This window comes from Odocoileus virginianus, chromosome 30 (assembly GCF_023699985.2).
Source record: "Odocoileus virginianus isolate 20LAN1187 ecotype Illinois chromosome 30, Ovbor_1.2, whole genome shotgun sequence".
Taxonomy (NCBI): Eukaryota; Metazoa; Chordata; class Mammalia; order Artiodactyla; family Cervidae; genus Odocoileus; species Odocoileus virginianus.
This window is the reverse complement of record NC_069703.1, coordinates 38,531,547-38,551,601: the sequence shown is the minus strand read 5'-3', so window position 1 is coordinate 38,551,601 and position 20,055 is coordinate 38,531,547. Positions and strand designations below refer to the sequence as shown.

General features: G+C 40.1%; 1 protein-coding gene across 1 annotated transcript; it reads left to right on the top strand.

Annotated features, from left to right (window-relative positions):
* Positions 1 to 905: 905 nt before the first annotated feature.
* RPA2 (replication protein A2) lies at positions 906 to 19,180 on the top strand. Its single transcript, XM_020909118.2, has 9 exons — positions 906 to 1,148; positions 1,410 to 1,516; positions 5,824 to 5,925; positions 6,052 to 6,165; positions 11,961 to 12,035; positions 12,540 to 12,656; positions 16,826 to 16,933; positions 17,100 to 17,194; positions 18,500 to 19,180. The coding sequence occupies exons 1-9, from the start codon at positions 1,139 to 1,141 to the stop codon at positions 18,582 to 18,584; spliced, it is 813 nt and encodes a 270-aa protein (XP_020764777.1). The 5' UTR covers positions 906 to 1,138; the 3' UTR covers positions 18,585 to 19,180.
* Positions 19,181 to 20,055: the final 875 nt, after the last annotated feature.

Here is a 20,055-nt window from a genome sequence, read left to right as displayed (position 1 = left end):
TTCTGCATGGAAGGTCAATAAACACTTTTAAGTAACTGGGGGCAGGGGAGGAGGGAGGAGGAGTCCTAACAATGTAGTAGTACTTAGGCAGAGGACTGAGAGGGTCCACTCTCTTTGGTAGGGACACAACCACGTTATACGGAGCACTTGAAGCAACCGAGGACACAGAGCTGAATTAGATCTGAGTGAGGAAAGACTGGTTGGGGGGATGTTATTCTCATATTTTTTGCCATTCTGGTAAAGTGTAATTTTCTCACAGTCTCACTGGGGAAAGTAAGGACGAGGAGGTAGCAATAAGAAATGAACTTGGCTCTTTATGGAAAGGTTTTCCCTAGCAGCTCTGGTAAAGGATCCGCCTGCAATGAAGGAGACCCCGGTTCGATTCCTGGGTTGGGAAGATCCCCTGGAGAAGGGAAAGGATACCGACTCCAGTAATTTGGCCTTGAGAATTCCATGGACAGAGGAGCCTGGCAGGCTACAGTCCATGGGGCCGCAAAGAGTCGGATACAACTGACCTACGGAAAAGAATACGCAACCAACTCTACTAGGAACCGTGAAACCAGTACTGTTACTTTCCCGGAGGCGCAAATGAAGTGCGATCACCAGACGGAGACGCAGAAGCAGGAATTCTACCATAACGTTCTAGATTAGGGCTTCGTTTGATTAGTGAGAGTTTGGCGGGAAGAGGAGAAGGCTGTACAAAGGAAGTGATGTAAGGTGTCACTCACTTGACGCGGGTGAGAGTACACGGGCTGAGATGCGGAAGTATCGTCTTGATTGGTTATTTTCTTGAGACGTCGTCCTATCTCAGTGGTTCTCAGCCTTACTTTCGCTTGCGCAGTTTGTTTTGCCCTTTGTAATGATGGCCGCCGGAGCTTCTGGCCCTCGCCGGAGCAGAGTGCGAGTTTTCTGGAGCTTGGCCCGAGAAGACAGGAAAAGGCGTAGATTCGTGGGCACTGATTGGCTGAAGCCCTAAGCGTTCTGGGTGCTGATTGGCTCTGTCCTTCGCGGGAAGGAGTTTGTGGCGCCACCGAAAAGTAGATACAGCGCAGCGGCAGCGGCAGGGGTGTTGAGGGGGTCGGCGAACCCACCAGACGGGAACCTTCTGGAACTCTCTCCTGAGGGAATCGTGTCGAAGATGTGGAACAGTATGATGAGCGGGGCGCGTGATGAGAATCAAAGAAAAGATTTAGCAAGGCGCGGGGTGGGAGAGGCCTGTGGCGGCGAGGGTCAGGGAGGAGCGGGGGGCCGGCTGAGGGGGCGTGTGGGCCAGGGGTGGTGGGATGGGGCGGGGGACGGTTAGGGAGACACTGGGATGGTTAGGGTGAAGTCTGGGGTGGGGGTCCGGTGGGTTTTTCAGAGGTTTGGAGGGCAGCATAGGTGTTTATACTGTTGTTGTTTAAAACCAGGTGGATTTGAAAGCTATAGCTCCTCCTCTTTCGGGGGAGCCAGCAGCTACACACAGTCCCCTGGGGGCTTTGGATCGCCGACAGCTTCACAGGCCGAAAAGAAATCGGTAGGTTGAACGCTTATTTCGTTTTATTTTATCCTTTCCTGAAGTCGTTAACTCATCCGTGAGAGAAAATCTATGAGACGAAGGAAGGGTGTTAAACCTGAGCTGTAATTGTCAGTTATTATCGAATTTTATAATTGAATGCTGTTAGTATTGAAAAGTGATGTTTTCCCTAATTTTACATCCACTATTAACTTGACTTTATTTTGAAATTTACCAGTAGAATTAATGAGTCAGTCTTGTGGGAAAAAAACTTGCTTGTATAGCCTAGTTTGCATTCTTCATGTATTGAAAGTCAGTTTTCAATGAAATGTAATGAGGTGCTCTGAAAAGTGAGAAGTTATCAGTCGTGTCCGACTCTTTGTGACCCCATGAACTATACAGTGCTTGGAATTCTCCAGGCCAGAATATTGGAGTGTGTAGCCTTTTCCTTCTCCAGGGGACCTTCCCAACCCAGGTCTCCACATTGCAGGCAGATTCTTTACCAGCTGAGCCTCTAGGGAAGCTGCAATGAGGTGCTTCCCTGATAGCTCAGTTGGTAAAGAATCTGCCTGCAATGCAGGAGAGCCTGTTTGATTCCTGGGTCCAAAAGATCCCCTGGAGAAAGGGATAGGCTAACCTGTTCTTGGGCTTCCCTGGCGGGTCAGCTGGTAAAGAATCCGCCTGCCATGTGGGAGACCTGGGCTCGATCCCTGGGTTGGGAAGATCCCCTGGAGAAGGGAAAGGTTACCTACTCCAGTATTCTGGCCTGGAGAATTCCATGGACTGTATAGTCCATGGGGTTGCAAAGAGTCGGACAAATGAGGTGTTCTAATGCAGTGGAAAGAGCTTGGTGTTTGAAGTCTGGTGGATATATTATATGTTGAACCGTTGCTCTGCCACTCCTTGTAGAGTCTCATCGGATAAATTTCTTAACTTTGGGAGTCCGTTTTGCACCTGCTAAATGGGATTAATAATACGTACTTTACGAAGTTGTTGTGAGACTTAATATTATAATAATATAATTATGCCTATCCCAGAGTTGATTTCAATAAGTGGTCCCAGAGAGTATTATTGAAAACAGCTTGAGTTTTGGAGCCAGAATACATGGTGTCCAGAATCAACTTTGCCTTTTAAGTGTTGTTGTGAGTTTAGTGAAGCAACTTACATCCTTAGTTTTGGTGGCCCTTGATTTTTCTCATCAGATAATAGTACTAGTACTACTCATGTCACAGGGTCATTCTGAGACTTGATAAATAAAGTAGTGTATAGGAAAGTGATCTGTAAAAAGCTTCCCAAATGCTTGTTATTCACTCTTTCAGAAATAAGTTTGCATTTAATAGCTGCTGTTGATTTCATCTTTTTAAAAATACAGAATTTGGTGTTAAGATTCAGTATTAGTTGGTTCTGTGTTTTTTGTCCAGGTTGATAAGTTTTTACCTGAGCTGTTGATTCACAGGTGTGTATCAGTAGGAAAGAATTCATTGATAATTCCCATGCATTTGGGCATTGCTTTATATTTTTCATATGATTATTTTATATAATCCTGTAAGAGACTTATTATTCACTCCATTGCACAACATAGGCTCAAGGTGATTAAGGGACACCTAAACTTGCATAGCTAGTAAGACAGTGCACATATGATGCTGCACAAATCCAAAATCTGGTGAGCAACTTCTGTCTGTTGTATCTTTTTCCCAGGAAGACCAGAGGGAACTCCAAGTCCTCTAAATTTGTCTTCTTTGAGGCTGTAAAGGAAAAAATAAAAGATAGATCATTGGTTCTCATCTTTTCTTCTTAAGCTTAATATTTTTCTTCATTTCCGGCTGTTAGAATTTTTATCTCAGAATCTCCACCTGACTGGGGCTGTATATTAAGACCACCTCTCAGAGAAATGATGGTTGTAAGCTGGAGTCTCAAACCCAGGTCTTTTGTGTTTAAATCCAGTGCCTTTTCCATAGTAAATGAGGTTAACACTCTATCTAAAATGTCTCCTGTTGACTATAAACCTGTTATATTTGATCAACTCATGTGAAATTTCCAAACTTGATCATGTTTTGCCTTTTAAAATGGTGGGGTTTTTTTGTTTTTTGGGTTTTTTATGGTATTATCAGAGTAGCCAGTGGTTCATAGTCAACTAAAAAATAATTTTTTTTCAAAATTAAACATACTTGTGCTTGCACTCTCTCTCAGACTCTTTGGAAGAAACCAGGACCTCTTTGTGATCAGTTCCTGGCACATAATAGGTGCTCGTTAAAACACAAGAGGGCTTCCCAGGTGGTTCAGACGGTGAAGAATCTGCCTGCAATGCAGGGGATCAGGGTTGGGACGATCCCCTGGAGGAAAGGATGACTGCCCACTCCAGTATTCTTGCCTGGAGAATTCCATGGACTGAGAAGTCTGGTGGGCTACAGTCCTTGGGGTCACAGAGTCGGACACGACTGACTGACTAACAAAACACAAGAATCCTCTGTGATTTGAGGCAAATTTGAAGGTGTTACTAACACCTCAATGATTACCCATATATAACATTTTTACCTGAGGAATAATAATTTTTATTGAATACATATGGCTATATATATTGATATTAGCGCTTTTATATACATTATATGTTTGTTTACAGCTCCACAGGTTGATATCCTCATTTTACAGAATAGGTGGCAGTGTGTCCAGGGCTGTGGAAGGGGGTTTGAACACAGGTTTATAGGACTGTCGGGCTCCAAAGCCATGTTCGTGCTGCTCTTACCATAGTGGCTCTTAAGTTTTCTTATGCTAAAGATACAGTGAAAATCTCAAGTGTGATAGATGAAAACAGAACCTCCACAGATTTTAAATGTATAAATACTAATATAGCATATAACTTCATTTACCAATACCATAAAATTGGAAAACATAGTTGGTTCCTTTACATCCTTATTAAAAGCTATTGCAGATAGAAAGAGTGAGGAACAATAGCTGGCCTAATAATTGCTGATATTTCTTGAGTGTTTATAGTATGCCAGATAGTCTAGGTACTTCACCATATATTTACTTCTCATAATGATTTTTAGTGATTTTATCATTCCTTGTTTTATAGATGAGGAAACAGAGGTAAACAGATGAATAGAGAAATGTGGTCAAGGGCACACTACTCCTGAGTGGTGGAGCTATAATCTTTACTCTCAAGCTTGGCTGCCACCTTTTGTGACATATGTGCTGGTAGTTGGCTGGGCTTACTTTCTACTATCCTGGCAGTACTCACTATTCAAAATTATGCTTCAGTAAAGTGAAATGTTGCTAATATCATGGACCTTCAGAGATACGCTTTGACTTCTAAATCAGTTTTACATATAGAACAGTTACTGGGTTTACATTTTACTGATTTCCAACAGGAAGAACCCTCATCTTTAATGCACCTTGCTTTTTCTGTTTTGTATAGAGTCCTTCCTAAAGAGTCTATGAAAGTGCATATTTGCTCTCAGTCTGTAATGCATGTTACTTACCCACTGTTTTTTCACCATCAAAATTTTTATGCTTCAAGGTCCAGCCTAAATGCTCCCTCTTCTTGAAATTTCCAATAAACTTTCCTGAGATTCCACGTAGAGTTTCTCATTCTGTAGTGTACAAAGATCAAGATTGTTGCTTACATTTGTACCCCCTCTAAGCTAGGAGTATGTTGAGGGTAAATCCTATTCCATTATATTCATCTTTATGTCCTCTGACCAGTGGTGGGCAAAATAAGAGTTCATGCTGTTGTTAGGTTGCTTCCGGATGTGAGTTGGGTGTCTGTCCTCTTCTGCCCATTGCCTCCTGTCCCTTTCCTTTAGGATGTCCAGTGTGACCACGCCTAAATCCCAATTCCCCCATACTCGTGTTTGATTGTCAGAACATCTGTCCTAAAGCTGTATGTCTAAATTTCTGTTGTCATTTATCATGAGACTTAGAACAACTCCAAAGTTCTCTCTCTGCTGATCATTTCTCAGACCCCTTCTCATCAGTGATGAATATCCAGCTCCAGCTTGCCTTCATCCTAAAGGTGGAGTTTCTTCTTAAAAGTCTGTTCCAGAAGCAGGTCCTTACGCTGTCCACAATCTGGTCTACTCATTTTGGTGATCCCTAGTCCAGCACAGACTTATCCATTCATCAGGAACTTTGGAGTCAGACAGACCTGGGTTTGAAATCTAAAGTATGGCATTTGTTAACTATATAACCTTGGTTTTCACCTGTATGAAGTAGAGATAGGATCATATTGAAGATTCAGTGTTATATGTATAGTGCTTGGCACATAGCAGATGCTAAATGAACAGTAGTTAATTATTTTCTTGATTGAATTTATGCATACTTTTTTTCAGAGAGCTCGAGCTCAGCACATTGTACCCTGTACCATATCTCAACTGCTTTCTGCTACTCTGGTTGATGAAGTATTCAGAATTGGAAATGTTGAAATTTCACAGGTATGGAAAATAATTTGTTGAAGAGTCACTTAACATGAAGAATGAAATAAAACTAACATCATTTAAAAATACATAAATGTTACTTTGGTTTCCAAGAAAACTAAATGTTTTTTCCTTCTGGTCTAGGTCACTATTGTGGGGATAATCAGAAATGCAGAGAAGGCTGCAACCAACATTGTTTACAAGATAGATGACATGACAGCTGCACCCATGGATGTTCGCCAATGGGTTGACACAGATGTAAGTAGTTGTTTTGGAATCAGGGTGGGGTTATTTTGGGACTTTGGAGATGTCGAACTTTTTTAGTTTTACTTTTTAAAGGCGGATCTTGTTATAAAAATAAAACATGAGCAAAACGTCAAACACAGAAACCCTAACATGAACGGTCAATACATTTTATTTCATTAAAATTTAAAATCTTTGAAACTTCCCCAAATACTATAAACAAAGTTAAAGTGCAAGTGACAGGATATACTAGAATGTAAACTTTGTGAGTACAAAGATTTTTTATGTTGGCATTGTATCCCAGCACCTAGAACAATGCCAGTGATATAGTGGGCCCTGAGTAAATATTATTCAAATGAGTGGGAAATTTTTTTGCAACATATTACAAACATTTAAAATTTTTTATTAATGAAAGTTCTTACAAAGGAAAAAGCAATTGCACCTTAGGAAACAGGGAAAGAAATGCACAAGTAATTCATAATACGTGAAATATAAATTGCAACAACAATAAAAAAGCAGGTTTACTGAACATTAAGATACCACTTTTAACTTACTAAGTTAAAAGAATGGCAACGTCTACTTCTGTTGAGAGCAGGAGGCACTTTATTTGGGAAATGGTTTGTCAGTGTTTGGGAAAGAGGATGCCATCCTACCTTGATGTTATGAGTATAACCTTTCTCAAAAATCAGCCTATGATCCAGGTCACCCATCACAGAAAACTTGACCTAGCAGTCTACTGCTGGAAATTTCCATTAAGGAGATACAGATGTGTGCAAAGTTTCAGTTGTAAGATTGTTGATCATCACATTATTTATCATAATGGAAAACTAAAAGGAATCTTGATGTTAGCAATAGGATATTGTTAATTAAACCATGGTATATATTTAAAATACTGCAAATGATGTAGAAATGTATGTATTGTCACAAAGAAGTATTTACCATAAATGTTGAGAGGAAAAGAGCTTGTTAAAGATAGTATGTTTTTATTTTTGCAAAGCAACATGTATCTGAGTGTATGTATAAACATGGAGAAAATAGACCAAAAGAAAATATATGCTTCTTACCCTTTTATTTTTTAATTGGGCAGAAGCCTTTTAGATTTTCGTTTTTGCTGCACTGTGCAGCTTTTGGGATATTCGTTCCCTGACCAGAAATCAAGCCATGCTCCCTGCAGTGAAAGCATGGAGTCCTAACCATTGGACCTCCAGGAAGTTCCCAGCTTCTTCATTTTTTAATGTTGTTTTAAAAGTGCATTCATTTTAGAAAATTTGGATACTTTGTATGCTATTTTCACTTAAAAAACCACAATCATCTATGAAGAGTTAACTTGATAGTTATGCGTTCTTTATTTTTTGCACCTCAGAAAAATATAGGAGAATTTATTGAACAGTTATAATTGGAATACCGATTCTGAACTAGACTGCTTGATTCCAGGTAGATGAAGAATGTAACCACACAATCCCTGCCATCAAGTGGGGAGGTGATTACTAGAAATGCCTAATACTACATACTCATGTGAAGTGTATGCTGCTCACTCTTATAATAAGTGAGCATTTAAAGATTACCTGAAATCCCACATCCCAAAATGATTACTGTTACAGTGAAAGTGAAGTCGCTCAGTTGTGTCCGACTCTTTGCGACCCCATGGGCTGTAGCCTGCCAGGCCCCTCCGTTCATGGGATTTTCCAGGCAAGGGTACTGGAGTGGGGTGCCCTGTTATAGTACATTTTGATAAATACCCTTTCAGACATTTCTCTCTGCATATTTGTACATTTATGAGATGGATGCCTACAGGTTTACATAAAGGATAATATGATATTCAACTGCTTCATTATCTGCCCTTTTCACTCAGAACTCTCCCATTTCTGGTGACCACCTATTCCATCATAAGGATACATCATCCCTTGCTTCTAGACCCAGTCGGAACATTTAGCTTATTTCCATCATTTGTTATTTTATAAAATAGGCCCCAGTGAGTATCTGTGTGTATATTTCTTCATGATTATGAGATAATCTCTCTAAGATGAATTAAACTAGGTTTTCTGGAGGAAATATACATTTTAAAATACTTTTTTTTGGGTTAATCTTATATTTATGATTTTGCATTTTTTTATTTAATTAGTGCATGAGAATGCCCAATTAGTTCCCCACACCCTAACAGTAGGTTTTATGAGTCTTAAATTTTTGTATGATAGTTTAAAAAATACAATCTTGTCATTGAGAATGTTATTTTTTATATGTAATTTAGTTTTAGTGAGATTGAATTTTTTTTAACTATATTTAAACAAGACTGGGTGCTGACTGTGGCTGAGAACACGAACTCCTTATTGCCAAATTGACACTTAATTTGAAGAAAGTAGGGAAAACCATTCGGCCATTCAGGTATGATCTAAAGCAAATCCCTTATGATTATACAGTGGAAGTGATACATAGATTCAAGGGATTAGATCTGATAGAATGCCTGAAGATCTCTGGAGGGAGGTTCATAACATTGTCCAGGAGGCGATGATAAAAACCATCCCCAAGTGGAAGAAATGGAAAAGGCAAAATGGTTATCTGAGGAGGCTATTTGTAAGAATAGCTGAGAAAAGAAAAGATGCAAAAGGCAAAGGGGAAAAGGAAAGATACCCATCTAAATGCAGAGTTCCAAAGGATAGCAAGGAGAGATAAGAAAGCCTTTCTAAGTGAACAGTGCAAAGAAATAGAGGAAAATATCAGAATGGGAAAGACTAGAGATCTCTTCAAGAAAATTAGAGATGCAAAAATGGGCACAATAAAGGTCAGAAACAGTGTGGGCCTAAGAGAAGCATAAGATATTAGTCAGAGGCGGCAAGAATACACAGAAGAACTACACAAAAAAGGTCTTCATGACCCAGATAACCATGATGATATGATCACCCACCTAGAGCCAGACATCCTAGAATGCGAAGTCAAGTGGACCTTAGGAAGCATCACTACAAACAAAGCTAGTGAAGGTGATGGAATTCCAGTTAAGCTATTTCAAATCCTAAAAGATGATGCTGTGAAAGTGCTGCACTCAATATGCCAGCAAATTTGGAAAACTCAACAGTGGCCGCAGAACTGGAAAAGGTCAGTTTTCGTACCAGTTCCAAAGAAGGCAATGCCAAGTAATGTTCAAACTACTGCATAGTTGCATTCATCTCACATGCTAGCAAAGTAATGCTCAAAATTCTCCAAGCTAGGCTTCAAGAGTACGTGAACCGAGAACTCCCAGATGTTCAAGCTGGATTTCGAAAAGGCAGAGGAACCAGAGATCAAATTGCCAACATCCATTGGATCATAGAAAAAGCAAGAGAATTCCAGAAAAACATCTACTTATGTTTCATTGACTATGCTAAAGTCTTTGACTGTGTGGATCACAACAAACTGGAAAATTCTTAGGGAGATGGGAATACCAGACCACCTTACCTGTGTCCTGCACAACCTGTATGCAGGTCAAGAAGCAACAGTTAGAACCGGACTTGGAACAATGGACTGGTTCCAGATTGGGAAAGGAGTATGTTAAGGCTGTATACTGTCACCCTGCTTATTTATATGCCGAGTACATCATGAGAAATGCTGGGTGGGATGAAGCACAAGGTGGAATCAAGATTGCTGGGAAAAATATCAATAACCTCATATATGCAGATGACACCATAACTATGGCAGAAAGCGAAGAACTAAAGAGCCTCTTGATAAAGGTGAAAGAGGAGAGTGAAAAAGCTGGCTTAAAACTCAGCATTCAGAGAACTAAGACCATGGCATCTGGTCCCATCACTTCATGGCAAATAGATGGGGAAACAATGGACACATGAGAGACTTTATGTTCTTAGGCTCCAGAATCACTGCAGATGGTGACTGCAGCCATGAAATTAAAAGACACTTGCTCCTTGGAAGAAAAACTATGACAAACCTAGACAGTGAATTAAAAAGCAGAGACATTACTTTTGCCGGCAAAGGTCCATCTAGTCAAGGCTATGGTTTTTCCAGTAGTCATGTGAGAGTTGGATCATAAAGAAAGCTAAGTCCCAAAGAATTGATGCTTTTGAACTGTGGTGTTGGAGAAGGCTCTTGGGAGTCCCTTGAACGGCAAGGAGATCAAACCCGTCAATCCTAAAGGATATCAACCCTGAATAATCATTAGAAGGACTGATGCTAAAACTGAAACTCCAGTACTTTGACTACCTCATTAGAAAAGACCTTGCTGCTGGGAAAGATTGAAAGCAGGAGGAGAAGGACAACAGAGGACAAAATGGTTGGATGGCATCACCAACTCAATGGACATGAGTTTGAGCAAACTGTGAGAGATAGTGAAGGCTAGGGAGTCCTGGTGTGCTGCAGTCCATGGGATCGCCTAGAGTCGAACACGACTGAACAACAACAACAACAAAATGTAAATTTGTGGGGAGATTTTTTAGTTGTCTGAGTACTTTGATTCCCTAGGAGTGTTTATTTTTGTTTGCAAGAGCTTGAAAAGTAGTAATCTCTTATCATAATTATATTATTTCTCTAGTTTGTCTTTTGACTTTGAAAAGCTTTTCCTTGTTTCAAATTATTGTTTTTTAATTGTTCATATTTCCTTCTATAATTTCTATGGTTTCTTTTCATATTTCTATATATGATTAAGCCTTTTTATAATTAAATGATATATTTTAGTAAAAGGGAAGAAGTATAGATCCAGCTTTACTTTTTCCACGTGGTTTTAAAATGTTCTTTGTGGGAATACAGAGTTTTATCTGTGGTATAGATTCAGCTATGTAAAGTAATAGAATGAAATGCAAATAGTTGATAACCTCCAGGTGATGGGAATTGGAATGCTTTTTATTTTTAAACATCCAGATTTTCTATTCTAGCTTTTTATACTCATGTATTCTCTAAGTGGGCTTCCCAGATGGCACTAGTGGTAAAGAACTCGCCTACCAATGCAGGAGACGTAAGAGGGTTTGATCCCTGGGTGGGGAAGATCCCCTCAGGAGGGCATGGCAACCCACTTCAGTATTCTTGCCTGGAGAATCCCGTGGACAGACAAGCCTGGTGGGCTATAGTCCATAGGGTCACAAGGAGTTGGACACAGTTGAAGTGATTTAATGCAAACACACGCATTCTAGAAGCAGAAAAGAACTGAGTCAGCTTATATATTTTTCTTATAAATAATAGGTACATAGCCTAGAAAACCCATAAAGAAATATTAAAATCATTTATAATTATCCCAGTTAACTTTTGTTAACGTTTTGACATGTATGTTTCACCTCGTGGGAAATAAGGTGAGTCACAGCTGATGAGTCACAACTGATATTCACAGAGAGTAAATAGAATTCTCCATTATCCTTTGCAGCAGTGTAAAGTATCCCATTATATGAATGTGTACTTTTTGTTGGATATTTAGGTTGCTTTAAATGTTTTAGTAGTATTCATAACTATGCTGAGATGACTACTTTTAAAGCTAAATCTTGATTACATGTTCTTAGTAATTTTCTTAAATTTCTAAAATTAGAGTTGCTGTGCTGAGAAGCATGTCTTAACCGGAAAGTTGTGTGCTTGAGAGCACTGAATGAAAAGTGCCGTAATTGTTTGCTGGGTTTTTTTTGTTGTTGTTTTTTTTTTATGTAGAAGTTGGAACTGGAAATTACCTTTAGAAATATTATTCTAATTCCTGATTTTATTTTTTAAAATATTCTAAAAGGCAGGGAAAACTGGTTAGTGCTACATTAGGATCCTTTAGCTCTTATTGTAACTTTATCTTCATAAATTTTAAAGAGGCTTTCACCAGTATCACTAAAACCTAAGTGTGTGTGTATTTTTTCTGTTAGGATGCCAGCAGTGAAAACACTGTGGTCCCTCCAGAAACATATGTGAAAGTGGCTGGTCATCTGAGATCATTCCAGGTAAAGTCAGAAAAAAACAAAAACAGTTAAAATGTATTTGCATGAAGCAGTTTCTGGAGTCATGCCTACGTTTGGAATACTTAAGACTTAACTAAGTCTCTATGTTTAATGGGAATTATATTGAAGTTATTTCATTATTTTCTTCAAAAGGAAATAATGAGTTTTTTCAATTTAAAACAGAAAGGTAGAGAAAGAACAAGATCTCAGCCTGCAGTTGCCAGCTATGACATTCATTAGGTGTGGAAGGGTAGACACTGGATTTAGAGACTGGACTCTTTGTTTAACCTTGGGAAAATCATTGAACATCTCTGAGCTAGTTTTGTTTTTTTGACTATATTTCATTGACTATATTTGAATTAACTTTGAACTGAAAATTTTCAATATCTAGCACATTTTCCTCATTTAATAAAATACTATAACCAAGAAAAGAGCCATGATGTTTTGGCCTGAAATTGACTCTAATGTGCTTAGCCTTTGTTCACATTTTTCTCTTTATTTTAATAGAACAAGAAAAGCCTGGTAGCCTTTAAGATCATGCCCCTGGAGGATATGAATGAGTTCACCACACATATTCTGGAAGTAGTCAATGCACACATGATGCTGAGCAAGCCGAACAGCCAGGTGAGCAGTTTCGCGCTCATCGTTTTTTCTCTTCCCTGGAGGAACTGCTTCTGTGCTCGGGCTTTGATTTCCTTAACATTTTGCAGATCAAGCCAGAAGACACGCATCATTCAGTCTTAAAAAAATTTTCTCTGTGAGCTTTGCCATGTTACTTTATTCCAGATGAAACACTCATACTCCTCTCACAATACCTCTCCACTGTCTTGAATGGTTAAGGCCCAGACAGACTTCAAGTGTAGACCCATCGTGATAGGCTTAGCTCTTCGCTTAAGGATTTTCAGTCCATATTCAGAGGAAAACCCCAACTAGGACAGCATTTTGCTGCTTCCCTTTCAACCTGTTGGCTAAATGAGAAAATTTATTCACCATTATTTTGTCCCTGAAATTATATTTCTTGTTTCATGTTGAAATTTCTCAACATTTTTTTCTGTAGTATGAATTTAGTTTGACAAGTCCATGTAGGACCACACAAAAGGTTTGTTGATCCGAGTATTAGAATGCCCTCAGATGATTCTGGTTGCAAGGTGGAGGACTGGTTACAGTAGGAGGGGCTGGAAAACTGGTTTGCTTTTGCATCCTGTTCTTTGCCAAGCGCTTTGCTAAGCATTGGGGATACAAAGAGAAATTCATTCAATTTACTGAGCATAGCATATGCCCGTTATTATTCAAGGTTCTAGGAATACAGCAGTGAACAAGATGGATTAAGTGTCTGCACTCAAACTTACATTCTTGAGAGAAATGGATCATAAACATGAAAATAAATAATATAATTATATATTGTTATAGATACTCTGCAATAAGACAGAGTAGGACAGGACAATGATGGAGGAAAACGTATGGTATAATTTTAGGTGAGAAAAGAACATTCCAAGCAGAGGAAATAAAAAATCAGAAGCCATGGGATTGCAACAAGCTTGGCATATCTGAGACTATTAAGAAAGCCACACTGTCTGCAGTGAAGCAAATAACAGGAAGATGGTAGAGGGATGTAGACAAGGAAGCGGGACCCAGAGGAGGTAGGGCTTCACAGGCTGTAGTAAGAATTGCCTTCTTCTCCTTGATAGTAAGCTTTTAGAAGATTTTGACTAGGGAGTGATGTGGTGTGATTTACTATCGCAAAAGCTCATTTGAGCTCTTGTATGGAGAGCAGACTGAGGCTCCAGCAGTAGTAGCAACAGCAATAGTTGAATAGTAGCAGCAACTGGGAGAAGAGGTTGGATTCTAATCTGTTTTGAAGGTAGAGCTGCAGGACCTATTGGTAGTTTAGAAACAGGATCTGAAGGAGAGAGGATTCAGGTGTAATTCCTAGGTTTGGGGCTCGAGTAACTAGGTGAAGCTAGCAGGTTTTGAGGATAAAATCCAGGATTCTCTTTTGGACTTAACAAATGTCACGTGCCAGTTAGACACCCAGATGGAGACCAGAGTGGAAGGTTGACTATATAAGGCTGGGACTCGAGGGAGGGGTCAGGGCTAGAGAGAGCACTTTGAGAGTCATTGTGTGGATGGTATTTAAAAGCTTCAGATGAGATGAGATAACTAGTGAGTTATTAGAGACCTGAGCTCTGGAACACTAACCTTTAGGAGTGTGGAGGCACAGGAGCCAGGGAAAGTCAAAGAAGTTGTCAGCTGGACAGGAAGAAAACGGGGGACTGTGATTCCATAGGATATTCTGAAAAGAGTGTTTTAAGGACGGAATGGAGTTCACCTGGAGAATGCTGCCCAGAAGTCAGGTAAGATGATGAGAGGGGTCTGTCGAATTTGGAAACGTGGATCTCCAAAAGAGTGGATTCAGTAACGGGTAGGGGGAACATGGGTTAGAAGGAATGGGATTGAATAGAAAGTTTAGGGTGTTTATCTTATGACTGTGCTTCATAACATATACATATGTATCAAATGTTCTATGATAAAAATGGTTTTAAAGAGAATAGGTGAAAGTTGTGAGCATAGCCAATTATATTGAGGAGTAAATAAAATAATCCTTTCCCTCAATGAGTTTCCTCAAGTACTGGGCGGGGGTGAGGGGGGTTCAGATCACTTAAGCAGTGAAAGCAGCAATGAGTGGCAAGTGCAGTATACCATGGAACCACAGAGAGGAGTTGCCCATCTTGACCCAGACATCAAGAAAGGCCTGCTGGAGGAGATGATGCCTAAACCAAGTCGTAAAATTTACATGGGAGGTAGGGGGGATACCTGAAGCAGATCATATCAGCAGAGGTATCCAGAGAAGAAATAACATTCAGGTCAGTATTATCATAACATGAGATTTCTGTTTTACCAGAAAGCAGTGTGAAGGCATCTAGCTTGAAAAACAAGAGGATCATGACTGATTTTTGTTGTTTATTTTTTTTATGACCTCAAAGCATTGGCATTTAATGGATAAATGTTGAAGGAATGAGTCTCCTGCCTGGATGGGAGTTCCCCTGATGAGCTTCCACAATGCTCTTTTACTTGTAATGAGTACTTAATATATTTGATCTTTTGTCATCTTTATTCATTTCAATAAATTAAACATTGACTGAGCACCTGGTGCCCACCAGGCACTGCAAAGCTGAAGGGACTTGTAGGGGAAAGTGACAGAACTGTGACGGCTGCTGTGAGAGGGAATGGGGCAAGTGCTGTGAGACCCGAAAGAAAGAGCACAACTAACCTGGCCTGGGAGGGTGTCAGGGACGGCTTCTTGAAGGCAGTGGCAATTAAGTTGGGCTTTGAAGGATAAGAAGAGTGTTTCCCAGGCAGACGATGAAAGGAGCATTCCAGACATGGAATAAAGTAGAGGCATGTGTGAATGGCCAGAAGTCCCTGTGTTAAAAGCTAGTGGTCAAGAATTAAAAAAGACTCTGATGTCTAGTTACGGTAGGTCTTGAATGTCCAGGGGTTTCATATTTTCACAGGCAGGGGGAGCCAGCTGAAAGCTTTTAGGTGGAGGAGAGACATGATCAGAAATTATTACTTGGAGCAATAAGGAGGGTTGATTGACGTAGGAGAGACTTACAGCTGAGACACTGGTCAGGAGACTAGGGGTGATGAGGATGGACTGGAGCTGTTGAAGATTGTATTAATAGGCTGTGGGGACAGACTATGGGAGATGAGTGACTGGAGACACAGATGGCTGACTTCTGCAGGACTGGACTTGAGCTTACTAACTGAGATGGAATACATAGCAGGGCAGGCCATTTTGGGGAGGAAAGTAGTGAACTTTATTTTGAAGTACATGGGACATCTAAATGGTGGTCTTCAGTTGATGGTTGGGGACAAGGATTTTGTGGTCTCAGAGGAAGTCTGGGATAAAATCCTGGGGGATCTATCAGCCTTTTGAAAGATAGGTAGACGAGAAGACTGAGAGGAGATACTAAGAAGGCAGAGTTCAAGAGTTAAGTGGACAGCTAGAAGAATATGGTGTTAGGAAGCCCAGGGACGGGTCCATTTCAAGAGGAGTGTGGTCAGCAGTGTCTGCCTCTGAGAGGTCAAGTGTTGTGAGGGACTGAAAGGGATTACTGGCTGTATTGGTTGAAAAGCATTGGTGACTTTGGTGGGAACAGTTTCAGGGGTATATTTAGGGAGAATCCAAATAGGGGAGAGAAGTGAAAACAGTGACTATAGTCTATTATTTTTTAAAAGTTTGGTTAAAAAAAAGAAGAGGGTGATGAGAATTGTGTCTCCTTTTCTTACCTTGTAATGCTTAATGCCTAGCTGATGCTTGGTAAGTGCTTGTATGATTGAGCACCAAAGATAGATACCACTATAGCAGAATTCATTTTCTTTGTTGTCTTTTTCCTCTGGTTCCTCTCACATCGCAAAGAAAAGGGGACGCCAGGAAGTACCTTTCTCTCTGTTTGATATGATATATATACTTCAGAGATGACTTTATCTTATGAAACACTCATTAGATAAAAGCTGTCCTTTCCAGTCTAAGCAATTGTTATTTGGAAAATTCTGCTTAGAACATTCCGTGGTGATCCAGTGGTTAGGATTCAGTACTTTCACTGCCGTGGCCTGGATTTAGTCTCTGGTTGGAGAACTCAGATCTCATAAGCCATACGTTGTGGTCAGAAAAACAAAAAAAATTTGCTTAAATTGTTTTTTGTAAACTACTTATTAAGCTATTTAAAAGAGCAAGAACTATGTTTAAATTGGTAAACTTACTAATGTTGTGAACTTCCTTAATTCAGCCCTCAGCAGGGAGAGCACCTATCAGCAATCCAGGAATGGGTGAAGTTGGGAACTTCAGTGGGAATAACTTCATACCAGCAAATGGCCTCACTGTGGCCCAGAACCAGGTAAACAATGTAGTGGCTCCAGACTTTGCAAGATGCAGAGCTGTAAATTGTTACTTTCTTAATGGTGCTAAGTATCTGATTCATTTCTTTCTTATAAAGAGATTCTCACTTGATAGGAGAGCTGATTCATAGTAGTTATTGAAATCTTTCTGATTTGAATCTTCAGGTGCTGAATTTGATCAAGGCTTGCCCAAGACCTGAAGGATTGAACTTTCAGGATCTCAAGAGCCAACTCCAACACATGTCCGTAGCCTCAATCAAGTGAGTGTTTGGTTTCTTTGAGCTAATGTTCCAGAATTGTACACATTTCACCTCACCAAGGTTTTCTTTAATGAGAAGTGACTTTAAAAAGTGAGTTAAAAAAAGAAATGAGGGAAGTTGTTCAGTCATGGAAAAATAGGAAAAGATGGTGCTCATAAAGATGGTGCTGCCTGTCACTTCCCTTATTCATTTTTTCATTCAACAAATAGTAAGTCCAGTTATGTGTGAAGGATGTAATTTTGAACAAAAATTGACCTGATAGCTCTTATGGAATTTAGTCTAGAGGAATGAGATCCTGGCTTCTGGTCCTCAGGTGTACAGTCTCATTGGTGTTACTGTTCCAGATGTGGAGAGTATGCCTCACGCTATCTGGACCTAAAGCCGTTAGACAGTCCTTCCAGCATCATTGTCCTGATAACCTATTAGATGAGCAGCTTCCTGATTCTAATGAACTCGTCAAACAGAGTATTGTGTTTGTGATAGCTGTTACTATAAATCAGTTGAAATTCTAGATCTCAGTAGAGAAAAATGCTCATGTCTCATTCCATTTCCTGTCCTACTAATAATTCCTGTCCTAAGAGTTACTGTGATGAGGTACAGAATGGCGGTTACAATAGTAGGTGCTTTCTAAGTTGTTACTATTATTAATTATGATACTGACACTAACTCTGAAGGCCTTAAAACCATTTCTGGAAGACCTTTTCTTTCCTTCCTGCAACTTTATTTCCCAGAGGGAAATTGGAGGGCCATGAATGGATGAGGAGCTTTTTTTTTTTTTAAATAGCTATTTCTACTAGGAAACATTATGTGCAAGCTGAACAACAGCTTTATATCCTAGTTTCAGAGGCTCATTTAGACTGGTATTTAAGTGAGGTCCTACTTTCTTTGCTTTATACAATCTGGGAGAGGGATCCAAGGCAGCCCTGAAACCATTGTCTCCATGGATTACCTCAGTTTTGCAATTGAACTGATGTTTCTCTCTGCAAGAGCCTTCTATGAGCAAAATGGCTGTGAATTGGTAAGGCATCTGCCTGCCAATGCAGGAGACACACGTTTGATCCCTAGGTCAGGAACATCCCCTGGAGAAGGGCATGGCAACCCACTCCTGTATTCTTGCCTGGGAAATCCCATGAACAGAGGAGCCTGGTGGGCTACAGTCCATTGGGTCACGAAAGAGTTGGACTCGACCTACTGACTAAAACAACAAGAAGATAGAAAATTGGGAAATGAGGAAAGTTTACATATTCAGCCATATCTAAAAGGCAGTTTACTATCTTCTGCATTAGGTGTTTTCTTTCTTTCTAGGCTAGCTGTGGATTTTCTAAGCAACGAGGGACACATCTATTCCACCGTGGATGATGATCATTTTAAATCCACAGACGCAGAATAATTGGATCTAACTGGGTACCTGAGATACTTTCCAGTTGGACCTTTTTTTTTGCAGCCTCTTGTCACCAGCTGTGCATATACTTGGCAGGTTGACTTCTAGGAAGTAGATTTCATCTGTAAAAGATCTCAACTGACATCCTTTTGAAACTTACTACTACTCTTCTGTGTTCTTGAAGTTCAAAGGGATATGGGCCACTGAAAAGGATATAAACCAGGGCAGAATTTCTTAAAGAAGTAACAGATTAGTTAGTTACAACATCAAGATAAATGGAATTGAAAGAGAGATGCCACCAAGAGAGTTGGGCAGTACTGCTTAAATAATGCTCAAGAGTTTCTATTCTTAAATTGTTTCCTCTTGAGAGAAGATGAGCAGCACTGGGCCTACTCACCTCTGCCTGTTTTGGTTCCCCACTTTGGTTGTGTGGTGTTACTTTCAGAATTGCACTTTTTTCACCTTGTCATAGTAGCTGCCAAAAGTCTGTTTTTATAAACCTGGGGTTCTAGAGTGCTGGCTTCCTGGGGCAGAGGAGAGAAAGAAATGCGTGTTGTACAAAATAAGTACGTTCATATGTTTAATAAAATAGTTCTGTTATTGAAGTAACTTGTAAAAATGTTATTTCTTTATGCTGCAATAATTAATACTTTATCATTTCAACTAATTCTTAGATAAGTTAATGAGGTGTAACATGCAAATAAAAGTTCTATAACTGCTTTAACTGTGTTTCTAAATGACGTCTACCAGCAGCTGTGTGAAGGAGGCCCGCCCCCCCTTGGTTTCTGACAGTGAACAACAATGTGGTTGCTCTCTGTGCTTACAGGATACTTCCCACCTGCGGAGCTGTACAGATGCTTACAAGTCAGTCAAGCAGTGTGTTTATTTGCAAGTGTGTCCATTCTTGTTTCCTAAAAGAACAATGGCTAAAAACAGGTTTAAAAAAAATGTATTCATTTGAATATGGAATGCATGATAGGATACTTTCACGGGTAGTCAACTTCTCTTTCTAGTTACCATGTTGACGCCCTCAAATGGGCAAGGGGACAAGAGCAGTGGTTCGGGTTTTTTTTTCTTCTTTTGACTTTGAATTTGACTTAGCAGTCAAGAACTGCTTGCTCATTAACTCAGTGAGTTCAGTACCTACTGTGTCAGCCCATTTGCCAGCTTCTAGGAGTATAAAGCAAGAGACTGGTGTCCCAGGTGTTGCTGATTCCACATTCCCAGTAACACAGAGTAGCTGCCCAGTGATAGAGTTCCCTGCCATCTTGGCATTGACATGATCTTACAGGAGTTCTGTGGTTCCCGAGCACTACAGAGGCCCTTGGGACTGAGCAGAGGCAGGCCACTCCTCAGCAGAATGAAACCCCAGCCTCTGTAGAGCTTCTACCTGCTCAGACTGGGAGAACGTACACTTTTGGATGTTTGTGGTCACCTGGGATGTTGGGTATGCAGTGTTCTCTTGGCATACTGTTGAGAC